This window comes from Pseudorca crassidens, chromosome 13 (genome assembly GCF_039906515.1).
Source record: "Pseudorca crassidens isolate mPseCra1 chromosome 13, mPseCra1.hap1, whole genome shotgun sequence".
NCBI classification, from domain to species: domain Eukaryota; kingdom Metazoa; phylum Chordata; class Mammalia; order Artiodactyla; family Delphinidae; genus Pseudorca; species Pseudorca crassidens.
This window is the reverse complement of record NC_090308.1, coordinates 41,942,843-41,965,685: the sequence shown is the minus strand read 5'-3', so window position 1 is coordinate 41,965,685 and position 22,843 is coordinate 41,942,843. Positions and strand designations below refer to the sequence as shown.

General features: G+C 40.1%; 1 protein-coding gene across 2 annotated transcripts in view; it reads left to right on the top strand.

Moving 5' to 3' along the window:
* The window catches only part of SLC35F1 (solute carrier family 35 member F1), a 486,239-nt gene that overhangs the window by 287,188 nt on the left and 176,208 nt on the right, over positions 1-22,843 (top strand). For both annotated transcript variants that reach the window (XM_067702264.1, XM_067702263.1), the window contains exon 2: positions 22,453-22,628. In XM_067702264.1, coding sequence (XP_067558365.1) covers positions 22,457-22,628 — 172 coding nt within the window. In that variant the 5' untranslated portion in view covers positions 22,453-22,456. The remainder of the gene's footprint in view (positions 1-22,452; positions 22,629-22,843) is intronic.

Below are 22,843 nucleotides of genomic sequence, written 5' to 3'. Positions count from 1 at the left end.
CCCGGGACCCTGGCCGTGGCAGGGTGCACAGGCTCCCGGGAGGGGCGGTGTGGATAGTGAGTTGTGCTCGCACACAGGTTTCTTGGTGGCGGCAGCAGCAGTCTTAGTGTTTCATGCCCGTCTGTGGTGTCTGCGCTGATAACTGCGGCTCATGCCCGTCTCTGAAGCTTGTTTAGGCGGTGGTCTGAATCCCCTCTCCTCATGCACCCCGAAACAATGGTCTCTTGACTCTTAGGCAGTTCCAGAGTTTTTCCTGGACTCCCTCCTGGCTAGCTGTGGCGCACTAGCACCCTTCAGGCTGTGTTCACGCAGCCAACCCCAGTCCTCTCCCTGGGATCTGACCTCTGAAGCCCGAGCTTCAGCTCCCAGCCCCCATCCACCCCAGCGGGTGAGCAGACAAGCTGCTCTCAGGCTGGTGAGTGCTGGTCAGCATGGATCCTCTGTGCAGAAATCTCTTCACTTTGCCCTCTGCATCCCTGTTGCTGCGCTGTCCTCCATGGCTGTGAATCTTCCCCCTCCCCACCACCCCCCATCTCCGCCAGTGAAGGGGCTTCCTAGTGTGTGGAAAGTTTTCCTCCTTCACCTCTCCCTCCCTGAGATGCAGGTCCTGTCCCTATTCTTTTGTCTCTGTTTATTTTTTTCTTTTGCCCTACCCAGGTACGTGGGGACTTTCTTGCCTTTTGGGCATCTGAGGTCTTCTGCCAGCATTCAGTAGGTGTTCTGTAGGAGTTGTTCCACATGTAGATGTATTTCTGATGTATTTGTGGGGAGGAAGGTGATCTGCACATCTTACTCCTCCGCCGTCTTGAAGGTCCTCCGTGATGCAGTGTAACTTAATGAACCATTATTATAATAACATTTAGGTCATTTCCAATTTTTTGTCATTATGAATAATAATCGTGATGCAAGTCTAGTTTTTCCAAATTCTGGATGACTTCCTTATAATACATTCTCAGATAGGAGATTACTGGAAGCAGCAAAGGATATGAACATGGTTTTATCTCAGTATATACCACTGTCAGTAATGCAGGAGATGTTTTGCCCCATTTTTTTTTTTTGTTGTTGTTGTTGTTGTTGTTGTTTGTGGTACGTGGGCCTCTCACTGTTGTGGCCGCTCCCGTTGTGGAGCACAGGCTCCGGATGCACAGGCTCAGTGGCCATGGCTCATGGGCCCAGCCGCTCCGCGGCATGTGGGATCTTCCCAGACCGGGGCACGAACCCATGTCCCCTGCATTGGCAGGCGGACTCTCAACCACTGCGCCACCAGGGAAGCCCTTGCCCCATTTTTTAAACACGGGAGCTCTCACCTTTTCTACTTAATAGGTTTGCATATTGATGCAATAACTCTAACTTTTGCATTCTGGCAATCAACAACAGCTGAATATATGCCATATTATATTATACTATATTAATATTCTCTACATATTATAATATTCACACACTACATACATATAAATATATAAATATATACTGATATAAATAATGTGTATCACCGTACTGATGGATTATTTCATCTTCATGCTAAGACCAATGATCTTCTTTTCTTACACAGGCTTTTCTAGGAATAAGTAACACCACATAAATATGGTTAAGTCTTTTGTCACAAAAACTCTATAAACTCTCTAAGTGTCAGATACATAATCCTTTATATAATACTATATATAGTAATGCTATTATAATAGTAATAGTATTTTTAGGTTCTTAAAAAATGTCATTTCTTTGCAGTAAAACTAGCTTTTAGATGCATAAATGGCAACATATCTGGCTAGGAAAAAAATGAATTTCCACCTAGAACAAGTTTATAAAAAGGTTAATCATATTGATAGAATAAAATAGGCCAATTTTTACTGCAAAGAAACATTTCAGTGTGCAGAATTACCAGAGAGAAGAATGTTTTCTCTTGATTTCCATTTTGGAGTTAAATTTACAGAAAATAGCCTTCAACTCTCAAGGAAAAAGAGTTTTGATTTATTTTTCTCTTTTCCTTCTTGTAACACAGAGCTCCAGGACACTATTTTGTTATTGTTGTTGTTGTTGCTTACAGACTTTTTTAAATGTCCAAAGTAATGGATTCTTTGATTGACTGATAGACCACTAAACTCCTAGAGGTGATCACACACGTCTGCTCTGACCTTCCTTATCACAGTCTCTGTAACTAGGACCATGTCACTGTTGTGCTCACTGGTTGCCCAGGGGCTGCATGGCATTGTCCAGTTGAATGATCTAGTGCTCTGTGTCTTGGAAGCATTGACCTTTCTGTCCATGGAGAGCCTTCTTGGTTAACATCTGTCCATCCCTTCCCCATGTCTTGATAATCTCTCTTTCCTAAGTGTCTCTGAGACCATCAAGGCAGCCTTAATGTGTCATGTGTTTGAGGATGTCCATCTATCTATCTCCTTTCTATAGAAGATGGAACACAACCCACTTCTGAAAGTTCAAATCTTTATAAAATCTGAAGTTAATAAAGATATATCAGTAAGAGGAACAGATTACCACATCACAGAAAAAGAAGAGAGTGCCTGTGCAGGACAGCCCTTGCTACCGTGTCCAAAGGTGAACTGCTTAAGGTGGGTGTTGGGCCTTAAAGAAGAATACATTGGTGGGCAAGATTAAGGTCTTCTTCATAGAGAAAAGTAGTTTGGCTGCATTTTATATTCTTTTATCTCATTACTTACTATGAAATTCTCCTCCCGGCCTTTGGGACACTTGCTTTATCATCTGTCCAGTTGGAGACAGAGAATTAGAAACGTCGGCTGTTTCCAGCTCTGATTCAGCACTCTGGAGTCATGAGAGCCAGGAGAAATGTGTTGGCCCACAAATGAGCTGCTCACAGCAGCACGTTGTTGATGAAGGCTGGTGAGTAAATAGTGCTGAGCCCCAGAATGAGGACACATGATGCTGAGTTTAATAAATACAATCCCAAGGTGAATTGGAAGCCGTGGCCTAGACCAAGGTGACTTGATGTAGGCAGCAACGTTCTGTTTGTCTCTGCTTTCTGAGTATGACCGTATGAGGCAGGCCTCTCCTGGGATGTGCAGCCAGGGACTAGAAAAATCTAATGACATATGAAAGAAAAGCCCTTCAAGGTGTACACACCTGGAGAGTGGCTCAGAACTGCGGTTTTAGAGACCTGCCATTGCTTCCCTCCATAAAGCAGCAGAAGTAAACATCAGAATCTACTACTTTCTCTTCTTCCTTCCTCTTCCTCCACTTCCTCCCCCTGTTCCTCCTCCTGCTCTTCCTTCTCTTCCTCCTTGTCTTCCTTTCTCTTTAAGTTTTGCCTCTCATTTTGTCAAACCAGGGATTAAAATTTGAATCTTGACTTCCTGTTCTGTTACTCCAAGTGAGGGATGAATTTGGAAAGCTTACTTGTTAACAGAGGTTATATATACAAAGGCTAAATCAGTAGATGGAGAAGGTCAAGTAGGTCACCCCTCTGTGAGCTTCTGAGTAAACAGTGCCCCTTTACTATGATGTATATTTCTAAAATAGCTCTGGACCATGGTGGGCACTTTTAGAGGCATCCTGCCCCACACCCCACCTTTAGTGTATAAGCGTGCTCAGGATACAAGTTTACCAGAGAGCCATTAAAACTCAAAACAGCCACATTTCAAGTATGGCTCTTAATTAGTAGCATGTGAATAAACTGAGAAGTTAATAACCCTTCTGTCCTTCAAAATGATTCTCCAGGTTATAAACTCTTTGTCAATCGTAGCATTCTCTCAAAAATGCTATTCAAAAAATGTCAAAGCTACTCGAACTGTTATGTTTCTATAGCAGAAATAGTGTTTATGTTTTTTAACAAAAAAGATGCATATGAAATAAAGGGGAGGATTGAGGATTATGAAATCTCCACCTTTGGAAGTATTTGGGTGTTCGGTACCAGCCGTCTGTGCTGGTCGTTGTGTAGGACCTGCCCGGGCCCTTCATTTGGCGTGGCTGCCCTGCAGGCCAGCTGAACTTCCCACTTGCTTCACGGTCCAGTTGAATTTCAGCATCTGTCCCTGCATGCACAGATTAAACACCTGCTGGCTTCTAAACCCTCTGAAGACCTTTGCTGCTCATGGAGTGAAGGGAAGTTGGAGCTTGGACAGCACATTTGGGCAATTTCTGACACTACAACTAAATACACTGTACAAAATTCACATTCTCTCCAGCAATTCCCTCACCAATTCTCTTCCAAATATTTCTGTAGAGGGGAAACAGCATCAGGTGTAGACCACCTGTCTCACATAGTTGGGAGATGGGGGATCTTGAATTAGATCTTCCTCGTAGGTCCGGAAGCCAGATACTCACTTCTGCCAGCGATCCTGTGAAAGACTGGGCTTCCTGGGTTCCCACTCCATGCACTGGGCTTTAGGGAAGACCAGGACACAGAGGATCAGAAACCCTTAAGTCATTGCCATCGTGTCGACTGCAGGAAATGACATTGACAGACTGTCTCTCTTACAATGCCTTCCCCATGATGCCCTACTGTGAGCATGTAGTATCTCCTCCCCACTGCCTGCCCTTACCTGGCCATGCTGTACTATAAGTTAGCATTATTATTTTTTTTATAATTCTCCTGGTGTTAGCAATGGTCTACATTTACCTCAGAATACTTGTGAAGAATTCAGATGTCTCCCTCCCCTTGTCTTGTGTGTAATCTATAGTTACTAAGCCATTAAACACACTGTTCTATGTCTGTATTTGTTTCATCTTTGAAGAGAAGTAGATATAGAATTGTCCCCATGGTGCTGGAACATTTAACAAAGCTCATTAAAAAATACCCTCTGGTCTATTTGAGTGTCTCTATTTGAGGCTTTTAGGTCTCTATGCTAACATGTTTGCCTTGATGGGAATAAAACATTTTTTTCTTTCAGTTTCTAAGTTTATTATAGTTGAATCACAGTATTTATATCTTGAAGGAATTTTTGTGCTAGTCGAGGATGGAGCCTTGTTTCTCTCATTAATCCTTCTACTTTCATCCCTCCCCTTTTTGTTCTTAGAGACTCCCAAAGTAGTTCAGTAGTTTTGCTCTATTTCCACTCATATAGTTTCAATAAATATTTCCATAAATACCAAACGGGAAAATGTTTGCAGATGTGTTCTGGGATTGTCAACTGAACCAAAAGTTTGTGTGCCAGACATGAAAGGGTAAGTTTAGTGAGAAAACTGGCGCCTTTCATCTCTCTCACTGATCCAGCTCAGACAGCATTGGGAATGCACTGAAGAGAACACTCTGTAAGAAAACATTTTATGAAATATGTATCACAGCAGCTATCATGTTCTGTTCTTCAAAGGGCCTCATTTCTCACCTGAATGTAGATTAGCAATGTCCATTCATTCATGGCTATGTAATGTTTGCAGGTTCTTAAGCCATTCTCCTTTGATTTTATATGTCATAGTTTTAAAAAATGAATAATTGTCATATGAATAGCTCTATTTTTCTAGGTATTATTACACATCATCCTGTCTACACTTCATTCATCCTTCAGCACATAATTTAAGTGTCTTTTAGTTTTGTGAACCTTTCTTTTCTGCCCCTTCCCCCTCCTCTCAGACTTAACTTGTCACTCTCTCCCAAAGTCAAAGAAACTATAGTCCGTCCCCATAGTAAAATTCCAAACATTTCCAAAGGAAGAGGAAAAGAGGGTATTTTAGGGAAGCAAGATGCTTTACTCATGAATGACTTCTTAGCTAACCAAAATGGAAGTAAGGTTTTCCAAGAGTAGAAGAAATTGAGACCTTCTGTTCCCCAGATTTCCACAAAACAAATTAAATCTGACTCCAAGTTTCTTGGCTTTGGACTCAGAGGAAATTCTGTCTCAGCCATTTGGGGGAAGGGTACCCTTTCTTCCCAATTCACCCCAAATCCTGGCATCCCACTGTTGCCAATCCCATCCATTCCCTTAGGGCCACACAGATGACTCAGGCTGTCATGCGTATCAAAACACACTGGACTACCAGTATGCATGTTTTCTGAGACTGCACTGTCCATTGGAATCCAGGGGCTTTGTGAGTTTTATGCCACCCATGGGCACAGAAATCTATTCAGGCTAGGAGCCCTGGTTCCTGGGATATAGCTTCCCTAAATGGTTTGCCAAGCCAATGCAAGATGTCTGTGCCTTTCCCCTCCCTAGAGTGGCATGAGGAGGTGGTTCTGGGTCCATTTCACTTGTAGAACCTGCCCTAGTCTTGACTCTTCCTCCAGCTTGATACTTCTGTGCCCTCCTCTCTTTAGCTCTCTGCCTTCCTTACACCTAACACAATCTGCTCCATGGGATTCAAGACACAAATTTAGCCCTCTGTTTTTAGTCCTCTGTTTTCCTTCCCAATAGAAAGTGTTCTTATGCCAGGGAACTCAAAGCCTGAGAGGAAAAAAATATCGGGGGAAACCCACATAATTAAATGTCTCAATAAGTTATTTCACTATCAACATAAAGTAAATCCTAGTCTCTTTTTAGCCACTCTTTCTGAAGTTAATGTAATATCCGTCTCACCCAAGGAAGAAATGACCCAAGGTCAATCTGACCTCTTATTCCCTCTTAGGGAATATATCAGTAACTGAGTCATTAAACAAAGCCCATTCTGCCTGTCTTACTCATAGAACTTCATTAGGTTTATCTAAAATGTGCTTGAAAAATAATCTAATTTATCTTGCTCTAAGTAATTTAATAAGAATTCAATTAAATTCAGTAGAATGCATACATCATTTTAGATGTTGTACCTTGATTCATTTTATTTGCTATTTTTACTTTAAAGATGTAGTGAAGTTATTTAGCCCTGCAGTAGTCTATCTAAAGTAATCCATTTCATACATAAACTAACTAGTCCTCAGGAGCACTAAGGAAACAAAATGTGTCCATCATTATGCATGCCACACACAACTCATTTGAATTTAATCTCTTTGGCAGACTGTGTGCTGGAGAGACAGGTACTTCAGGTATCAGTTCACTTACACTTCCAAAACCGACACCTTTTTTAGCCCCTCCCTTGTTTTCCATCTGACACACACACACGTAAATAGATCAATAAGAGAAAAGAAATGATATTCAGACTCTATTCAAATCACCTTCACAGTCACTATTAAAACTCTAAGGTGTCAATCCAAAAGCACAAGCAACAAAAGCAAAAATAAACAAGTGGGACTACATCACACTAAAAAGCTTTTGCAAAGCAAAGGAAACAGTCAACAAAATGAGGGCAATCTACAGAACAGGAGAAAACATTTGCAAATCGTATATCGATATCCCAAATATCGACATATAAGGAACTCATACAACTCAGCAGTAAAAAAAAACAAAAAAAACCCAATTTTTAAAAAATGAGCAAAGAACCTGAATAGACATTTTTTCAAAGAAGACAGACAAATGGTCAAGAGGTATATGAAAAGGTGCTCAACATTATTAATCGTGGAGGAAATGCAAATCCAAGCACAGTGAGATATCACCTCACACCTGTTTGGATGTCTATTACCAACAAGATAAGAGATCACAAGTTTCGGCAAGGATGTAGAGAAAAGGGAACGCTTGTACACTGTTGATAGGAATGTAACTTGGTACCTTCATTGTGGAAAACAATATGACAATATGGAGGTTCCTTAAGAAATTAAAAATAGAACTCCCATATGACTCAGGAATCCCACTTTGGGGTATATATCCAAAGGAAATGAAATCAGTATCTCAAAGATATATCTGCACTCCCATGTTCATTGCAGCATTATTCACAATAGCCACACTATATATATAATATATATTATATATATATTTTATATTTATATATAATGGAACGTTGTTGAGCCATAGAAAAAGAAGGAAATCTTGCCATTTGTGACAACACAGATGAACGTGGAGGACATTACGCTAAGTGAAAAAAGCCAGACAGAGAAAGACAGATACTGTACGACTTCACTGATATGTGAAATTTTAAAAAGCTGAAGTCATAAAACCAGAGAGTAGAATAGTGGTTGCCAGGGACTGGAGGGTGGGGGAAATGGGGAGATGTTGGTCAAAGGGTAGAAACTCGCAGTTATAAGATGCATAAGTTCTGGGGATCTAATGCACAGCATGGTGATTATAGTTAATACTGTACTTATACTTGAAACTTGCTAAGAGAGTAGATCTTAAGTGTTCTCATTACACACACACAAAGGGTAACTGTGGCATGGTGGATATGTTTAATTAACTTGATAGTGGTCATTATTTCACAGTGTATACATAGGTTAAATCATCAAGTTATACACCTTTAAAAAATCACATCGTAAAACCAAAATATATACAATTTTTATTTGTCAATCATACATCAGTAAAACTGGGGGGAAAAGCAAAAACAAAAACAAAATGTTAGATTTTCAGGAGAACCAGGGATGGCGTCTGAAGCTCTCTTGTTTAGGGGTGCTGTGGTTCAAAATACTAAAGTGTCGGGAAATTGTTTTTCTGTTGAGTAGACATGCCATACTGAGTTACTAACACAATGTTAAAGGGCTTGGGCCCACGTGGGTCCCATATAAGCAACGCTGGAAGGATGCCGACTTAACTCATTTTCCAGGAAGAGAGCCATAGTGCTGTACGTTGGGTTTTTTGGGGCCAGGATAATATAGCAGAAATCCTCCAAGGCTATAAGCTTCTGTAATTTAAAAACAAAGGGGGATAACAAGTGTCCTTTTCCTATATTTCCTTGATCCCAAATTGCTTATAGGTGAGGCATCTCAAGCAGGCGGTGAGCCCTCTTGGTTTACCAGTGCGCTGGAGCTGTGGTAATGCCTCAGCATTGCTCCCAGCCACCAGGCTGCATCACTGCAGCTGTTTCATCTAAGGATAGGTGGTTTCAAGAAGTTAGGCTGGAGGAGAGGTGGAGAGATAGGAAATATGCCTTTAGCAAAAAAAAAAAAAAAAAAAAAATTTGTTAGAATTAAAATTAGAGTGTTTGTTTTTAGCTCTTGAAGTTTTACCTAATTTCCCTGTTAGTCGAACTTTAAAAAATTGAATGAGGCCATTCTCTCTTTTTTTTTAATTTTAAAGACAAAACCTTAACATCAAAATATTAACATTGTCTTCTTTCATATTTTGCCACATACTCATTGGATGACCTCTGTGCCTTGGACAATTTGGAAACATTGCTGCAGCCTTTACTAAGTGACACAGGTGAGCTAGGTGAAATGTGCCAAAGATCTGAAACTGCTTGGATTTCCCCAGATCTTGAAAAGGAAGGAAAGGTGGTTTGTAAATGGTTTCTGTTGGAGACAGTAAGTGACTGCTTTGCCCAGCAGTGTCTGCTGTAAGAGGGCCAACCCGACTGAAGCCGTGTTGAAGGTTAGGAAGGCACCTCGCCTTGTCCCTTCGCACCCTGGGGACTGGATTTCACCAAAGCCAGTGTCTCAGAGCACAGCTGGTACCTTCAACAGCATTTCACAATGAGCTCAAGGAGGAGAACGTGAGTGTGCGATTTATGTTTACATAAGTGACCCTTCATTTGTCTTTTCTTCCATGTTCTTAAAGAACACGACTTGAGCGCCTGAGGCTGGTTTTCAGTGATAGCCTCGGCAGCTACTTTACTTATAAGAATAGGCTAATCTCTTTTTTATAGAGCACGAATTTAATGAGAAGGCTCATCTTCAGAAAAAAAATCACTGTGGCACCGTTGGTTTGTAATCTGCCTGATATTCTGGGGGGGCCTGCTGTGTTTACCATAATGCTTAGTCTTAGCACCTTTTAAAAAGTTGGAACATTGTGTGCCTTATGAACCAACCTGAGTTGTCTTTGAACACATTCTTCGATTTAATATTGTTATTTTTTCTTTTTCCACCAGCCCCCACTCCTGCCTCGAGTCTTAAACATTTAAAAATCCTCCTTCAATTGCCTGGCCTCAGGAGGTCCTCCCACTACCCGTCACCCCCAATTCTGTCCTCTTCCATCTTAAAGGCAGCTGAGAACATTTTGGTATTTCCCATTTAAGGACATCCCTTCCTTCTGATCTTCTAATTGCCTTTTCCTCTTTTAACCCTGAAGCAGGAGTGGCAATAATAGATTTTTTTATATTAGAATCATCCCTACAATAGAAATTTCAACAGGTCAAATCTCTTAAATATATAACATTTGATTATGGTAAATAGCCAATGTTCACTCTTTCAGAAGACCTTTTCCTCTAGAATAAATGTTTTCTAGCCCATCTTGCAAAAATTGGATTTTGATGTAATTTTGAGTTGTTTTTCAAGGCAGTGTGTCAGAAGTACTGAGATAAAAATACTCCTTTACTCTCAGATCCTTGTGATGGGGCAGTTGGAATCATCTTTTGATGCAAAGAATGAGGTGGAAAATGTCAGCTAGTCTACACTCAGAGAACCTTCTTATGACTTGAAAGCAAAGGCAGATATATTTGTCTTCTAAAATGAGGCATGGCTTCCCTATTTATTTATCCTGAGTTCCCTGTTAAGTTCTTCCAAGTAAAAGGCATAATTGATGATCTCAGTTGATTATACATTTTTCAAGCAGGTTTTAATTGTGTGTGGAGAAGTTCAGCACTTAGTGGAATCTAATTTTCCCAATTTGCTCTCCTTCAAATACACTACATTTCATGCATACAAATTTGGTAAATGTGGGATAAAATAATGGAATTTGACATGAGTCTTTATTTTTAAAGAAAGTGAGTCACCAGTCCACTTGTACTTTCTTTGTTTTTATTTATTCAATAGATTTGAAAGTTAAATGTTTGCCATTTGGCCTTAGGGTTCACTAACATAATTCAAAATGCAAAGTTAAAAACATTTTGTAATGAAAAATGTCAAAGTCATTTAAAAATGCATCAAGAAAGAAGACAGCAACACAGCTGGCCTAAAATGTAGTCATCTCTTTCCTAATCTCCAAGAAGATATTAGCAAGTGTGAGAATTCAAGTCAGAAATTCCTATTTAAAACTAAGATCTGTTAGTTTCATAATAGTCATGTCAGGTAAGACTCCTTAAAAATTCCTCATTTGCTTTTTTTTTGCTTTCCTTCCCCCCAATTTATGAAGAGCAGGAATCCTTTAAACTTTCCATATTTAGGAATAAATTAATTAGTCAGAACTTGAGGAAATAAATCTGGGATGCAATGCAATCATACAGATATATTTAAGTAATCAATAAGCGTATTTGGTACTTATGAAGTGTGCTAAAATGTAATAAGAGCTATTATTCTGAGTATTTATCATGAGCCAGATACTGTAGTAGGAAGTTTATATCAACTGTCTCATTTAGTCCTCATGACAGCCCTGAGAGATATGTATTTTTATCCCTATTTTATAGTTGAAGAAAATAGACGAGTCTCAGCTACTTAGTGGCAGAGTCAAGATCCAAACCCAGATCTATCCATTTCAAAACATATTCTTTCTCTTTCTGACTTACTTCACTCTGTATGAAAGATTCTAGGTCTATCCACCTCATTACAAATAGCTCAATTTCATTTCTTTCTATGGCTGAGTAGTATTCCATTGTATATATGTGTCACATCTTCTTTATGCATTCATCCGATGATGGACACTTAGGTTGTTTCCGTCTCCGGGCTATTGTAAATAGAGCTGAAATGAACATTTGGGTACATGACTCTTTTTGAATTCTGGTTTTCTCAGGGTATATGCCCAGTAGTGGGATTGTTGGATCATATGGTAGTTCTATTTGTAGTTTTGTAAGGAACCTCCATACTGTTCTCCACAGTGGCTGTATCAATTTACATTCCCACCAACAGTGCAAGAGGGTTCCCTTTTCTCCACACCCTCTCCAGCATTTATTGTTTCTAGATTTTTTGATGATGGCCATTCTGACTGGTGTGAGATGATATCTCATTGTAGTTTTGATTTGCATTTCTCTAATGATTAGTGATGTTGAGCATTCTTTCATGTGTTTGTTGGCAGTCTGTATATCTTCTTTGGAGAAATGTCTTTTTAGGTCTTCTGCCCATTTTTGGATTGGGTTGTTTGTTTTCTTGTTATTGAGCTGCATGAGCTGCTTATAAATTTTGGAGATTAATCCTTTGTCAGTTGCTTCATTTGCAAATATTTTCTCCCATTCTGAGGGTTGTCTTTTGGTCTTGTTTATTATGGTTTCCTTTGCTGTGCAAAAGCTTTGAAGTTTCATTAGGTCCCATTTGTTTATTTTTGTTTTTATTTCCATTTCTCTAGGAGGTGGGTCAAATGCTAACACATATATATGGAATTTAAGAAAAAAAATGTCATGAAGAACCTAGGGGTAAGACAGGAATAAAGACACAGACCTACTAGAGAATGAACTTGAGGATATGGGGAGGGGGAAGGGTAAGCTGTGACAAAGCGAGAGAGTGGCATGGACATATATACACTACCAGATGTAAGATAGATAGCTAGTGGGAAGCAGCCGCATAGCACAGGGAGATCAGCTCAGTGCTTTGTGACTGCCTGGAGGGGTGGGATAGGGAGGGAGATGCAAGAGGGAAGAGATATGGGAACATATGTATATGTATAACTGATTCACTTTGTTATAAAGCAGAAACTAACACACCATTGTAAAGCAATTATACTCCAATAAAGATTTAAAAAAAAAACAACACACAAAAACCATATTCTTATTTTATGACAGCATGGTGGATCTCTGGAGGAAGATGACAAAAGTTTTAACCTTACAAGCTAAGAATTAAAAACATACCTTTTAGGGGCTTCCCTGGAGGCGCAGTGGTTGAGAGTCCGCCTGCCGATGCAGGGGACACGGGTTCGTGCCCCAGTCCGGGAAGATCCCACATGCCGCGGAGCAGCTGGGCCCGTGAGCCATGGCGGCTGAGTCTGTGCGTGCGTCCGGAGCCTGTGCTCCGCAACAGGAGAGGCCACAGCAGTGAGAGGCCCGCGTACCGCAAAACCTCCCCCCCGCCCCCCGCCAAAAAAAAACATACCTTTTAAGTCAGTTGTCTCCAAAGTGAGAGTACACATCTCAGGGGAAAATAGAAGTTGATCCCCTGGGATCCAGGAAGAAAATATTATCATTAGTTTATATGTGCGGGAAAAAATGAAAATAATTAAGCTTGACTAATTTTTAACATATAAATTGACCCTGGTGCAGTTTCTTAATTTGTAGATCAGATGGTTGCAACTTTATTTTTTAACTGCTGTGTAATTTTTTCTTTTCTTTATCTTTTTTCCTTACCTGTTTTATTCCTACCTCCCTTCTTTCTCTTTCTTTCTTTTTGCTTTACTGAGATATTATGTAATTCACATACCATACAATTCATCTATTTAAAGTGTAAAATTCAATGCTTTTTAGAATATTAGTATTTAGTATTACAGATATGTGCAACTAACACCACAGTCATTTTAGAACATTTCATCACCTCAAAAAGAAACCCCCTACCCTTTAATTATCACCTCCTGATCCCATCCCCCTAGCCCTCAGCAACAAGCTATCTACTTTCTGTCTCTGTAGATTTGCCAGTTCTGGACATGTCATATAAGTGGAATCATGTAAACTGTGGTCTTTTGTCAGTGGTTTCTTTGGATGATTGACTCCTTTAAGGTGTATGAGATTCTTTGACAGAGGAGTGGCTGTCGTGCTGCCAGAGGGGATTCATAGTAGCCAGTTTATGTGAGTGTCTGGTTAAAGGATTTAACAATTGTATCATCTCAGTAACTAAGCTTCACAAAGAGGATTGTTGCCTTAAAAATGATTTCTACACAAAAGCTGAGTCAGAGGTAATACCACAATGTACCATAAATAAATAACCAAAAAAAGTGCTCAGCTGAAACTTCTTATTCTTAATCTGACCTTTCTCCATCAGCCATGTGGCAAAGTAAAACAAACACAGTGAAATCTAATCACATGTGACAAAAATATTAGCTACAATTTGTAATTGTCAATAAGACAATTTATAAGACAAAATATGCATTTACTTCTACTTTTATTAAGGGTGGACTTTGCTCTAAGTATACAGTGTGCCTTAAGATATAACCTGACATATTGTTAGCAAGCAGTTAAAAAACTAAGCAACCATAACATAAAAATAACTTATGCAATTTGTGGGGGGAGGGAAGGGAGTTATGTTTAATGTCATACAACCCATCACTTTTTAAAAAATTCCGTTAAATATAATAATCATTGTTTTGCCTCAACTGGTATTTCTTATTTATTAAGAAATGATCAAAATCCTTATATCAATACTACTGGAGAAATTCCTCTTCTTATCACTGTAAACACGGCTATATTACACAAGAAAAACAAGATGGCAACATTCTGCAAATAATATTGAAAGATGCATAAAAAGCTATGCTGAAGATTTGAAGAAGCAAGTATTAAAAGCCTGCAGCTTTGCAATGCTGAGATGAAAGTACAGATGTATCTAGCATGCCTCCGTCAGAGGTGGATTTACCATGAAGCTAGTGGAGTTTCAGGGATGCCAAACTTGCACAGAGACATCGGGTTCTTCCCTCTTGCTCCTTATTGAAACTTTTCCCCCATAATACAAGCAGGGTTTAGATCTGACTAATGGAATGAGCAGAGAAATTTGGGGATGTGTGGCAGAAGCTTACTTTATTTCCCTTGCTCAGAAATTCCAAAGAACAATTCTTACTGAATTAAAACACTACCCTACACTTTAGGGTCTTCTGCTTCTTACCTCTCTTTACCCATCTCTGCTATTATTATGATTCTCACTGGCCAGCCCAGTGATTCTGCGTGTCAGTCTCTGCTTCTGAGACAGCACAGCATTCTTTTTTCCTGGAATAATATGCCACCTTCAAAATACCAAATTAACTCTCTTCCATTATTTAAAACAAGCAAAACTGACTCAAAACTCTGTTCTCCATGAAACCTTTCCATATTTGCTTTGCCCAATTTAAAAAATAAATTTATTGAGTATAGTTGATTTACAGCGTTGTATTAGTTTCTGCTGTACAGCAAAACGAATCAATTATACATATACATGTATCCACTCTTTTTTTAGGTTCTGTTCCCATATCAGTCATTACAGAGTATTGAGTAGAGTTCCTTGTGCTGTACAGTAGGTCCTTATTAGTTATCTATTTTATACATAGTAGTGTGTATATGTCAGATTGGGACTGACATATTCTTTGCCTAGTTTTAAAGACTGAAATTATCTCTGATAACTTCTAGCAATTTTATATAGACTTACTGGAGTACATGGGTATTTTTATGTTCTCTATGCAGGTACAGTAGCTTCACTTATTTAAGTTCCATGCCCCTCCACGCTTCTTGGAGGCAGGGACCAAGCATCCCTTCCTCATAACCTGTACCCAGCAGGCCTTGGCAAATGCTACTGAGTGATCTCTTTCTCTGCAGCTAATCCCCAAACCTGCAGAGTGTGTGCATAATAAATGAGTAAACATTGCTGCTAACTCAGCTACCAAAGAGTTTAATCAAATACACAGAAGGAATAGACTTTAAGATCGAAGACACCAATCTCAAGAGTTAATGATTACACATCAGTGTCTTCTAAAAGTAAGTGAGAATTACAGAGTAGAAGGAAATGTAGAGCTCATTATCTTAGCTCGAGTTCCCCAGAAAGCACAGGCTTAAGTGCCGCTACTTTAGTTTGGACTGTAATCCCAGGGAGTAGGAGTGAGGAAGGGAAGGAGGGAGGGACAGTTCTGGGGCACTGAGTACCCAACAGAGAACCTTGTGAGGCAGGACCATCTTTAGAGAACCTGCAGAAGTGACTGCTTCTCGGGACAGTCTGTCAGGGGGAGGGCCAGGGGGAGAGGAAGAAGAATCTATCTGTCTGCTTTAGTTTCCTATTGCTCAAGTGCAATAATTCCCCGGCACCTCCCAGTTGCTGATGAGTGGGCACCAACTAGGTCCCCACAAGGTCTGGCCTTCAGCATCAACCTGGAATCTCCAGGGCAGAAGGCACAAGGCACACAGAATGGGCATGAGGCCCGGGGCCACTGGGCGGGGCCCACACAGTTTTGATTGCAGTCTATTCACAGTCTGTCATGGCAGCCACCACTGGAGCTAGGATACCTTGGAGACAGTGAGACCAAGAAGATTTGAAGGGGAGCATAAGTATCTTACACACTCGTCAATTAAAGTATCCTTACTTTACACGAAGGAATCCGAGCCCAAAGTTGGAGATGTGCAGGATCATGGAGCTTAATCAACGGAACTCAAGAGCCAGGGGCTTCTAACTCCCTATTGGTGCTTTCCACTGTTCTGTCCCACTTCTCTAGACAAACAACATCTAATATACATGCACATCTGTGACTCATCCTCTCACACTAGAGTTTCAAATGTCTCCTACACTTACTACCTCATGGACTCAGTGGAATATTGTTTACGAGGGCTTCCTTGTGACTTACTTGGTTTCCTCTAAAAAACAAAAAGAAAAGAAACTGATACCACAGAACCAGAGAACAGGTTAAATTCCATGAATACAGAATCTGAGGCAAAGAAACTCCAATTAATGTAAAAACCTCTGGAGATGTGTATTTGCTTCTTGCCTAATAATCTCCTTACATAGAAGTCTAATTAATACTTAAATGGAATAAAGCCTTTCAGCAAAGATCTTCAAGAAGCCAGTGTCCTAACTTCTGAAAACAGCAATATCGTCAAAGAACATAGTAGAACACATTCTTCCCATATTCAAGTGGTACTGTGTTTAGTCAAGGCAGCATACGTGTTATTTATGTACGTACATCTGAATTCATATGCTGATTCAGATCTGACATGATTTGCCTGAGAATAGTTAACAGAATGAAGATGTTTCTGCAGAAAGTTTGATGTGCTCTCCTTCAAGATGATGATGTAATTGTTTCACTCTCATACCAAAGAATTACAAAGCAATATGATTATGTAACTCTATGCTGAAATTTTTCATACCTCTTTAAAAGAATGTATTCTTATAACTAAGGGAAGAAAATGAGATTCAACTTGTTTTATATTAAATCTTATTATTTTGAATATCTACTTTGTAAAACACAAGTTTATTTACAAGATTCTAACGTCTATTTCTCTAACAGAACGGAGCTTTTGTGGTAATGGTTTATGTCGGTCTTTATGAATACAAGCTCTATTATAACAGGTATTCAGCTTCCAGCAGCACTTTTTCCTGAGACTCATACATTTTTCATTGTCTAGTCATTCTGAATTTAAAGTGGATAGGATGTCCTTTTAAACACATAAACAAAGATGAAAATGTGTATCATAGTCTCTTCTCCATTTCTGCTGCTAAAATTATAGGAACTCTGTATCCTATGTTAGAATGCATCTGGTGTGCTATTCTATAAACTACATGAATAGCCAACAGCTCCCAGTATAAAATTCCACCCGGCACCGTATTTAGCATCATTTTTGCAAGATAGCACCTTACCAGGCTTGTTCAGAAATGCACCAGAAAAGAGTTTATTAATCTCAGTGTCTAACTGGCAGAAGGAATACAGTGAAAATGAGACTTTTTGTCTTTCAGAGCTGGTAGTTTTTCAAGATAAGCTAAGCAGCCGTCTTTCAAACCTTCTGATCTTTTTCATTTGTAGATATTTTTTCACTTGTAAATTTGTTCATTCATTCATTCTGTATTTATTGAGCATTTATTTCCTTCCCATTCAGGAGTCCTCAAGGCACCAGGAATATAGAAATGACTAGAATACCTTCCCTTCTTTTCAGGAACTCATGAGTCATACAGTATGGTGAGCACAAGTAGAGATAGGGACATACAGAGAAGGACACTTCACTCAGCCTTAGCGAGCAAGGGGCGGCCAAGGGGAGGCTTCCTGGAGAAGATGGTACCTTAAGTTCATGAAGAATTAAGTGAAGGGACCACAGATCTGCTGTAGTGGTTAGTGTGGGAAAAAATTGTTAGCAGGGGTAAGGTGACAGTAAATGAACTGAAAAGCTCCATAGGCAGAGACAGTGGTAGGAAGACATTCTGAGGCACAGATCACCAAAAGGATTTGCTCTGTGCTAAAAAGGAACAAAGGAGAATCTGATGAGAGGAAGATGGTGGGGCAGTGGAGAGGAGTAGGAGGTGGAATCAGCCGAGTGTCAACATCTAGGTTTATTTATATTTTTATTTATTTTGCTTTGGTGATTCTAGTAACTTAGCTCAGATGTGCAGACTTGCAACAGCTCCAGTACTAGCTCCCTTCACTTGGGAAAGGACTGGTGAACTAATCTGATAAAAGGTCCCTTCCATTCCTTCCTGTTTTACAAGTCACGTTTATTAGCGTGATGGACAAAACCATAATGTGCGTTTTCTGTCAGATCATACCAGCAGCAGCTGAATGACACGGCCACTAATTAAAAGCAGAAATTGAATACAGCAGATTTGCTGTTTTGTTTGGATGAAGAAACAAGAATAAGCTTGTGTTGACCTCTGTTGAAAGGCACACATTACAGATGTCTTGGTGGAAGAGTTTTCATCAGTCAGTTGGGACGAATTGTTTTGTCTTCACCTTCCCCAGAATATTTCTGGAAACCAGCCACTTAGGTTTAGCACTGTGTTCTGTGCCCTCTGTGAGGGAAAAGAGTATTTTTTTGGCAGCATAATGATGGTGTAGCATAGTAATTAGGAGGTTGGGATTTGGAATCATATGACTTAGTTTCTATCCAAATCTTCCCCCTGCTGGCTCTGTGACCTTGGGCTGGCTGTTTACCTCTCTAAGCATCAGTTTACTTATCTAGCAAATGGAACCATAACAATATCTGCCTTGTAAAGTTATTATGAGGATTAAATAAGACAGAATGTATAACTCTAAGCCTAGGACTCGGCACATGGAAAGAACTTAATAAATATGAATTATTATTGCTATTTCATCTTACCTGGGTCCATTTTGTAGTAAGTTACTTGGGAACTAAGCTCCAAAATCTTGGTTTAGTAGTTCCCCAGTGACAAAGACTATGTCTTATTCATCTTTGCATACATAGTGCCTGGCATGTGAAGGCTGTTTTATAGTATTCAACATATTGGCACATATACATCAGAAGTACTAAAATTTTTTTTCTCTTATGTAAGCACTCTGTCATTTTTTTGTGGCTTGATTTTGTTCAGGATATCACCAAGGTTTCAAATACCATGGTTGTAACTTAAGCAGTTGTAGGAATTACCATGTCCTAGCAGTAGTCGTCGACCTTCCTTTCCCAAGGAGACACACTCCATACACAGCATCTCCAGTGGACATACTCAGCACCAGGACCCACTCTCTGGTATATGAGCTGTAACTCTCCCCGCTTCTCTTCCACTTAAGGATGTAAGTTATTATGCAAGTAAGAGTGACCCAATGAGAGGATAATCATGAATCCACTCTAAATTATTTTTAATCATTTTAAACATTATTATTTTAACTATTTTTGTTATTTTTATGTTATGTATGACTAGATCAAGCTTCCTCAAAGGATTCTTGGAATTCTTTAAAATTCTTCAAAGTCAGCACCTTTATTTCTCACCACTTCTGTCCAATTAGTCACCGCTAACTATCCCTTCTGTGAAATTCTCTGTTCCCTTTGTTTCCATGATACCAAGTGTTGCTCTGGTACTGACCACCAAAAGTGGTCTTTCAAAGGCTGGCAGTGACTACAAATCATCTTTTGTCAGTCCTCATTCTTCATGCCCTCTAAGCAACATTCAATATTACAACTGTTCCCTCCACGAAAGTCTCTGTTCCCTTGGTTTCCTTGACATAAAGAACTATCTTGGTCTTCCCCTTAGCCTTCAAACCACTTCTGACTCCAATGATGTGCCTCTTCTTTCGTCCCTAACCCCAATCTGGGGATTCTCCAAAGACTTCCTAGGCCTTCTTATTTTATTTCCTCTTCTTCCTTCCATGTTGTTAGCATCCGTTTCCAGTACTTTAGCCGCCACTCTTATATGTAAAAGTTCCACATCTTTTTCTCCTGGTTGACCTCCCTATCCAACTCTGATCCCATGATTCTAATACTGTTGGATCATTTGGAAGTTCATTTGGCAGCTCAAATTCAATATACCAAAAATGTTTGTTATCTTTACACTAAAACCAACTCCTTATCGTGGTTTTTGTTAGTGGGTATCACACTTCTCTTAGGCTGGCTTAAAAACCTTTGAGTTAAATCCGGTACTTCTCTCTACTTCTGCTTTTCTTTCTTCTTTTTTTTGAAATCATCCTTTCATTTCAACAAAACTGTTCAGTGTTGCCTAGGTCTACCTCTGCACTGTCTTGAAGCTCTCCATTTTCTACTTCCTCTGAATGGTACTGCCCAGCTGTAAATATAGTGAAGAACATTATACCAGCATCACAGTAAAAACAATAATTATAGTACAATGATATAGAAGTAAAGGAGATATATCCCAGGGAAGAGAGGGCAGAGAAGACTTTTTAAAGGGAGTCACATAACGTGTGAGCCAAATCTTGAAAGATGAATAAGAGTCAGACTGACACGTCGGGATGAACATTCTGGAAATAACAACATGTGAAAAGGAATGCCAACAAAGAAGACCACGACTCATTGTAGAAGTGCAAGTAGCTCTGTAGGTCTGGAGCTCTGGCTTCATGGGGGAATAAAGTGGGGAAGCAGGAGGCAGAGCTTTGCGGTAGTAGGAGTGGAGGGAGGGTATTGAGGGCCTTGTTTCAGTATCTGCTGCTGCATAACAAACCACCCCAAACTTCATGCCCTAAAACAACACAACCAATGATTATTTCTCACAGTTCTCCAACTGGGCAGCAATCACTGGGGATGGTTCATCTCTGCTCCACATGACTCAGGTTGGCGCTGCTCCACTGGGGCCAGAGGATCCACAATCCTCACTCACATGTCTGGTACTTCAGCTGAGGTGGCAGTGGTTGGCTGGGTCTCCCTTCTTCTTTTCACACAGCCTCTCAATATTCGGTAGTCTAGCTCTGGCTCTTTACATGGAAGCTGTGTCCTAAGAGGGCAGAAAATGGAAGCCACAGAGCTTCTTAAGGTTTAGGACCAGAAGTCACATGACATCTCCCCCTACCTTCTGTTGGTCAAAGCAAGTCACAAGACCAGCTCAGCTTCTGGAAAAGGAAAATAGACCCCAGCTCCCTTTGGGAGAAGCGGCATGAATATAGAGGGATGTGAGGAAATGTTGGCAGACATCTTTGTAGATGTCTTTGTAGATGGTGTAACATAGGCCTTATAGATCACTGCATTCTGTAGGGTACCATCTATAGGGTATCATCTGTAGGGTAGGATTTTAAGCAATAGACTGACATTTTAAACTTATATGTTTAAAAATATCGCTTTGACTCCTCTGACACCTTTATGAAGATTGAATTGAAGGGTCAGGGCCAGTGCCTGGAAACAGAGCAATCTACCCATCTACCAAGGCAGCCTCTGCCAGTATGTTACAGGCTAACCTCTGCAGAGTCTTTTTCATAGGTCCACATGCATTGCCACAATTTGTCCTCCTCGTGGAAGCAAATGGAATGAGTGATGGATGCCTTTTTTAAAAAGAAGGATACCACCAAGGTGTCCACCCAGAACCCTGCCCAGGGGTCCAGTGCCCCTTCCAGAAAGATGGATTCACATCCGCCATGGGGGAGGGAATATGCGATGCTGCAGATGCTCTGCCTAATGCTTTTCTGTTTAGAAATACTACTCTTTGCTTATTTTATGTTCATTTTTCTTTAAATAAATAAACCAGGAAAGTCAGATGAGACCCCTGGGGAGAGCAGAAGTCTGCTTTGCAGAAGCCAGGGGCTTGTCCTGTGTCAGAGCATACAGGTGGATGTGACCATAAAGCCCACATGGGAGTTTTATTTCTATGCAAAGTGAACCGTTTGACTCTTGCCTGTAATCTCCACCACAGTGGTCTGTAGGGTCAGTGCCTATTAAAAAAGCCACAGAAAATATTCACAGAATTTGAAATGTCTTATTGTACCCCCTCAGTCACTAAATTTCCTTCGTGAATGAGAGTTTTAATGTGTCAGCAACTGCGACTTGAGCAGAGGAGAGCAGAGACTAGTGCTTATTAGTGCTTGTTAGAGCAAACTGTTCAATATCTGGGAATGGAGAGGAGATAGTCCTTTTAGATTATCAGGGGTTTGTATGGCCCCTTTACCTAAGTGTTCCTAGAGCCAAGATTTTGGTCTATGAAGAAAAAAGTCTCTGTTTTTTGGTACAAGAACCTGAGGACAAGGTTGGAATATGGTCCTGCTTCATCAGTGTTCAGGTTCTCTCTCAGGTTTCTGAACATTTGTTCATGCCATGGTGGCATCAGGATGATGTTAATTCCCCCCCCAGAGCTCCAGGGCTCAGTAGGTAGAAGCCAGGATCACTTGGAGAGATTTGGTCTCAAATCTCAGCTTTGCCACTTCCTAGTTATGCGACTGTAAGAAAATTCCTTAACCCCTCTAAACTTTGGTTTCTTCCTCTGCAAAACCCCAGTAAGGTAGCATTGCTATGATGGATTAAAAGAAATACTGTTTATTGCACTTAGCCTAGTGAATGGCACAAGTGCTCAGTAAATTTTAAGTGATTGTTCTAATGGACTTAATGCTGATCTTTGCTATGTTTCTCTTTATTTCTCAGGGAGATGTTAATCTCTGTGGCTCTAGGCCAGGTGTTATCCCTCCTTATTTGTGGAATTAGCTTGACCAGCAAGTACCTGTCAGAAGATTTCCATGCCAATACACCAGTCTTCCAGAGTTTCCTCAATTACATCCTCCTCTTCTTGGTCTATACCACCACACTAGCTGTCAGACAAGGTAAGCATGCAAAATCCCGAGAATATAGCTTTGTTTCTCTTTTAGCAACATCTGCAAGAGTGATGAGCGATGACCAGATTAACTTTTTTCACTTACAGCGTCATAAGACAATTCAAAACCCCAAATCTCACTTTTCTATTTTGCAGTAATACAGCAAACAAAATGAGTGAGTAAATCACAAAGAAGCATAAATTGTGTGGATTCAGCAGGAAGTA